The sequence below is a fragment of the Miniopterus schreibersii genome (genome assembly GCF_964146895.1).
Source record: "Miniopterus schreibersii genome assembly, chromosome: 8".
In the NCBI taxonomy this organism is placed as follows: domain Eukaryota; kingdom Metazoa; phylum Chordata; class Mammalia; order Chiroptera; family Miniopteridae; genus Miniopterus; species Miniopterus schreibersii.
Genome location: NC_138109.1, coordinates 66,560,748 through 66,566,747, shown reverse-complemented (window position 1 = coordinate 66,566,747; position 6,000 = coordinate 66,560,748). Strand labels below are relative to the sequence as shown.

The 6,000-nt window shown below is 45.1% G+C and overlaps 1 protein-coding gene across 2 annotated transcripts in view; it reads left to right on the top strand.

Moving 5' to 3' along the window:
• The first annotated feature begins 499 nt into the window (after positions 1–499).
• CAP2 (cyclase associated actin cytoskeleton regulatory protein 2) overlaps positions 500–6,000 on the top strand; it is a 120,128-nt gene continuing 114,627 nt past the window's right edge. The window contains exon 1 of one of the 2 annotated variants that reach the window (XM_081146209.1): positions 500–1,055. In XM_081146209.1, coding sequence (XP_081002335.1) covers positions 703–1,055 — 353 coding nt within the window. In that variant the 5' untranslated portion in view covers positions 500–702. The remainder of the gene's footprint in view (positions 1,056–6,000) is intronic. The other variant, XM_081146210.1, reaches the window with a different exon arrangement.

Below are 6,000 nucleotides of genomic sequence, written 5' to 3'. Positions count from 1 at the left end.
GCAATGTGTAATAGGAGTGACCTTCATTCAAGTTGTGTCCTGTGGGGTCAGAACACGCTTGCAATGCACAGAACTGAATTAGATGTGATTTTAGCATCAACACAGAATATTGGCTTTTAATTCATCTTTGTGTTTGTTTGGAAACTTTGCTTTAAAAAGTATCAGTCAGACACACACACACCCCTTTTCTCTCTTTCTGTAATTATTTTCCTGGCATCCATTCAACAAAGAGCTTCAAGTCCACTTTTGCAGATTGAAATAAACTGATGAAAATTGAAAAATCAATGTTTTCCTTCTAATGGTTTGGGTAAAAAAGTAAAAAGCCTCCAATGTTGTAATTATAATCAATATATAATGGGACAATGGCCACAAATACACACTTGAGAAATAGATTTGTTTGGCGGACATTTGTTTTTAAATAACCGGGCGCATTTTCTATCGTTTAAAGATGCTGTATGTAAAATATAATTTTAAAAATTATATTTAAAAATATCGTTTCAAGACGCGAGCGCAGCCTGAGCTCGGTGCCCGGCTGAAGCGGTAGATGCCCATCCCTCTCCTCCAGGGTCTTTATCCCTGGACAAGCAGGGTTGCCTCTTGCTCCCTACGGAACCGTCAGGTCTCCGCACAAGTCCGTGAGGTCCAGTCTGGCTGCGGCTCCTCCAGCCAGGAGCGCCCCGGATCTTTCCAGGCTCCTGCGCGATGCCGCCTGATGCGGTGACTTCATCGCTCCCACAGCCCGGCGCTTGGCAGGCGCTGCCTCGCTTCCTCCGCGTCTCCATCTCCTCTCCTCTCCCACGGCCCATCTGCCCCTCCTCCCCCCACCCCCTCGGCCCTGCTCCCCTTTACTTCCACCCCGCCCGCGGCCCCGCGCTCCCTCTCCCCCCGGCTCGTCTGTATTTGGAGCTCCCGGAAGCCGCGGCGACTCTCCCCGGGCGCGGCGTGACCGACACCCGCGCGCACGGGGGAGGCGGGAGGCGGGCTGACGGAGGAGGGCGCGAGTGGCGGAACAGGGATTTGCATCGCGAGGGCGAGACCCCGGCACACCCAGGCAGGTAATCCTGGGGCGGCCGGGCCCCGCCACGGCGGGGGAGGGGCGGGGGTGCAGGTGCGGGGGGCGCCCGCCGCCGGCGCTCGGAAGTTGAGCCGAACGGGTGGGATGAGAGGGGCCGGGGCGCGGCGGCGGCGGCGCGCGGGGAAGAAAGGCGGTGTGGGCGCCGGTGGGGGCAGGACGCCCGAGACCCGGGGCCGGCCCGCGGGCGGGAGCCGGGCCGGGCGGTTAGGGGCCCTGCGCGCGGGCGCGGGCGCGGGCGGAGCGCGGGTGGAGCGCGGGCGCGGCGGCCGCCCCATCTGGGTCAGCGCAGCGGCGCGCCCTGCCCCCGCCGCGGCCGGCTCGCGGCGCCCCGGCCGCTCAGAAGGTGGGTGCGGGCGGCCGGCGGGCTGGCGGCGGCGGCCACGCGCGCCTGGCTCCTCTAACTTTGCGGGGGTCCGCCCGCCGGGCTCCGAGCCGCGCGCGGGTCTGTGGGGGGGGGCGGGGCGGGGGCTGTGTTTGGACTGGATCTGACCACAGCCACCCCGCTCAGAAAGTGCCGGGGAAAATCCGGACCTGGCTTCTCTGCTGAACCTGAGCTGAGGCGATGAGTCACTGTATAAAAACGCAAAGGCAACTGAGGCACTGAGGGACAGCGTGGAAAGGGCACCTGGCCGCTGGGTCTCCGACCGCTTTGGGTGGAGGTGGTTCAGGGAAGCAGCGCGCTGGCATCACTTTTAGGGCCCATAATCCCATAGGCGGGTGGCCTTTCCTTTATTCTCATCACAAATCATAGGCTGCAAGTGTTGGCAGTATTTGAATTGGTGCATTTTTTACAATGAGTGAATATGGGTGACTACCTTTAGGACACTGAACTAGGATCAGGTCCAAATGGTCAAAGGAGAGGGAGATGAACACTTGGCAAAAAGATCCCCAACCTGTGGTTCTAGAGTCGTGGGAAAGCAGAAGCCAGTGGGACTCATGCACCTTAGTTTACCAGACTTGTTTGCAGAGCACTATTCCTTTACTGTGAATAACCATTTCTTTTAATTTAGGCAACATGCCTTAGAATTCTGGGGTACTTAATGTAAGATTACAACAGTGGAGTGATCTTTGGGAGAACTGTTCTTACAGTGACTAGAGACTAATTAGACTGTAAGCCTCTTGAGGGCAAGGATGGGTTTTGGTAGTTCTTATAGCACCAAACAGTATTTGACTCGGGGCCTGTAATGAGCAGACTGAAAAGTTTGTTAAAATAATTAACTCAGTAGCTAGAGTGTGGCTGTTTCAAGAGTTCTTGAAATTGCATATTTTGCAAGGAAAGACTATTCGATGAAACCCCAGATCTAAAAATCCTTAATAAAATTAGAATCAAGGTGTCATGCAAATATTTATTAAAGTAAAGAGAAAAAGAAATTGAAGAATTGTGGAGGTGACTGTCAAGTTGGTCTTGGCTAGTAGGAAATAGCTTTGCTGCTCATTAATGAGCGAGAAGTCAGTTTGTCAATATAGTGTCAAGTTTGATAAACTTTTTGAGTAAAGGGCTAGATGGTAGGCTTTGCTGGCTACATGGTCTCTTTAGTATAATGGCTCAACTGTGCCACTGTAGTTCAAGCAGCCATAGGCAATACATGTAGAAATGGTATGGTTGAATTTCACCGTATTTATGGACACTGAAATTTGAAGTTCATATAATTTTCACAAGTAAGGAACTATTCTTTTTTCCCCCCAAGCATTTAAAAATGTAAAAATCATTCTTAGCTTGGGAGAGGAGGGGGAGAAACAAAAAGGAGGGGAGGGGAGAGCATTGTCCTGTTGGTAGTAGTTTGCTACTCCCACCCACCATGTGACAGAGTTTGGAGAGGAACCTTTTGAAAGGATTAATGAGCCAGATTCCCCTAGTGCCTACGTCACACCTAGGAGCTCAGTTAAGTGTCTTCAAGAGTAGCATTAACTTATTTTGGGCATTACGGTGTTTTATTTTGTCTTGAATATTACGTAACAGACATCTTTATACATGAGGTTTTGTCTTTAATTCATCAATTATATAAAATTTTATAAATACAAATAATGTTTTAAGTTTATGTAAGCTATAAACATTATATTCTAATGACCACCTGTGACCCCATCACACAGTACTAAAGCTAGGGCTTTAGAACTAGATAATTGTAAAAAAATAACTCCCAAAATGAACAAAAATATTTTAAAATCATATATCTGATAAGGGACTTGCATCCAAAATAAAGAGCTCTTACAACTCAATAATCAAAAGATAAATAACCCAGTATAAAAATGGTCAAAGGACCTGAATGGACATTTCTCCAAAGAAATGACCAATAAGCACATGAAAAGATGCTCAGCACCCTCATTCATCACCAAAGTGCAATCAAAGCGACAGAGAGATACCACTTCACACCCATTACGAGGGCTAGATTTTAAAAGTCTGATAATAAGTGTTGGTGAGGGTGTGGAGGAATGGGAACCTGTATACACTGCTGGTGGGAATAGCAAATGGTGCAACTGCTTTGGAAAACAGTTTGACAGCTCCTTAAAAGTTAAACAGAGTCATCATATAATAAAAACAGTTTCTTTCCAAGTATATCTATCCAAGATAAATGGAAGCATATGTCCACACAATACCCTGTATACAAATGTTTATCTCAGCACCGTTCATAATAGCCAAAAGGTGGAAACAACCGAAATGCTCATCAGCTGATGAACGGATAAATAAAATGTGGTCTAGCCATACAATGGGGCATTATTTGGCCATAAAAAGTAATGAGGTACTGAGACATGCTACAATGTGTATGGACTTGAAAACGTAATTCAGAGTGAAAGAAGCCAGACACAAAAGACCACATATTGTATAGCTCTGTTCATATGGAAATGTTTAGAACAGGGGAATCTATAGAGACAGAAAATTTATTAGTGGTAGCTTCGGGCTGGGGGTTGGGGTTCGTTTAGAGAGGGTGAAAGTTAAAGGGTACCAGGTTTCTTTTCGAGCTGATGAAAATGTTCTAAAATTGACTGTGGTGATGGTTGCATATATCATTGAATTGTACACTTCAAATGGGTGAACTGTATCTTATGTGAGTTATCTCTTAATAAGACTGTTAAAGAAAACAAACAGAAGGCTAGAAAGAAAAGAACTAGATTGTTACCTGTGCTGTTGCATCTTTCTTTGTGCGCATCTCTTGCCCCCCAACTCTGAATTTTGTTAATCATTCCCTTATTGTAAAACAGTTTTATGACATATGTATCTATTCCTAAACAATATGTTGTTTAGATTTGCTTATTTTTGACTTATAAAATGGGTATATATAATATTCTCACTTTTAAAAACTCAACATTATATTTTAAGAATTATCCATATTGTTGCATGTAGCAATACAGTGTTTGTTGTCAGATATTCCAGTTTATTTACCCATTCTCATATTGATGGGCATTTGGGCTGGGTCCCATGTTTTGCTATTACAAAGAGTGTGATTTGAAAACTTTCACATGTCTTGGCACGTATGTGCAAGAGTTCTTCCATGTGGATGTGAATGTGCCATGTATTTTAATGCCAAAAAGACAAAAGATGATTGTTCTTCTGACTTACAGGTTAATGGTATCTACCCAACTTATTCACTCCCCCAAACCAAGATAGAGTGACCAGAGCTGAGAGCCTGACTTCTTATTGTAATTTAAATTCTAATTGTAACACCTGTTTTCTCATGTCCTAAGAAGTATGGAAAAATACTAATCTAAATGCTGAATTTCATAGCAGGACCACTTAACCTGATCCCCTGTGAGCACCTTCATCCCCTCATATCTCCTGGGTTTAGGATGGGATGGAGGACAACTTTATTAAGTGACAGGAACATTACTTCAAGCAAGGCACATAGTGTTTACTGAACTCCACTAACGTTTTCCTTGTATGGTATCCTGCTGGGTACTCCAATGTTTCCAACATGATTAGTTTGGTTATTCTGGTAACAAGCCAGTTGGAAATCTGGCATTTTAGCCTTGGACACTTTCTAGATGTGCCGAGATTCAGGCTGTGAGTTTTTGCCATTTATTCAGGATATGTCCACTTTACTCAGGAGGAGGGAGAGCAACCTAAGGTCAGAACGGAACATTGTAGGGATTTTTTTAAAGGTTTATTTTCTATTGTGGTAAAATATACATAGCATAAAATTTAGCATTTTAATCCAGTGGCATTAAGTGCATTCATTAAGTCGTGCAGTGATCAGCACCATCCCTCTCCAGAGCCTTGTCATCATCCCCAACCGAAACTCTGTCCCCATCAAACCATAAACCCCCATTCTCCCCTCTTCTCAGCCCATGGGAACCACTGTTCTACTTTCGGTCTCTATGAATTTGCCTCTTCTAGGTACCTCATATAAGTGGAATCATGCAGTATTTGTCCTTTTGTTACATGAGCTTCTATTTCCAGAGGATTACGTCTTACTTTGTTTTTCTGTTTAGTAGGGCCTTTCCAAAGAGAAAACATGGCTTCTTTTATTGGGAAAATATGCAATAGGGCTGTTTCCATCTCAATATACAGCCCTATATAGAAAGGGACAGACATGGCAAACTGTTTAAAACCAGAAAAAACTTTCAGTTATATGACGATTGCGTCTTCATCTGCCATGAAGTTAATTAGACATCTAATAATCCTAGTTTCTCATTAACCGCTTAGTCAAGTGGAGAAGGTGCAGCAGTCCTTAATTCTTAAAATTTTACAACTATGTGATGAATGGATGAATTAGGTAGCGTTTGAGGTTCCTGTTAGCCCCAGATTCCCAGAATGTAAGGGCCATTCTACAATATAAAAGTCTGATGTAAAATTATTCTTGTTTTGATAGGCAGGGGTAATGCAGAGCAGGAGGGTTCTGGGAGACTGAAAGTAGAAGTGAGGTGGTTTAAATGGCAATATCGAAGAGGACGGTTGTCCCTGGAGAAGTCAGAGGCTGGAGACTCTAAGG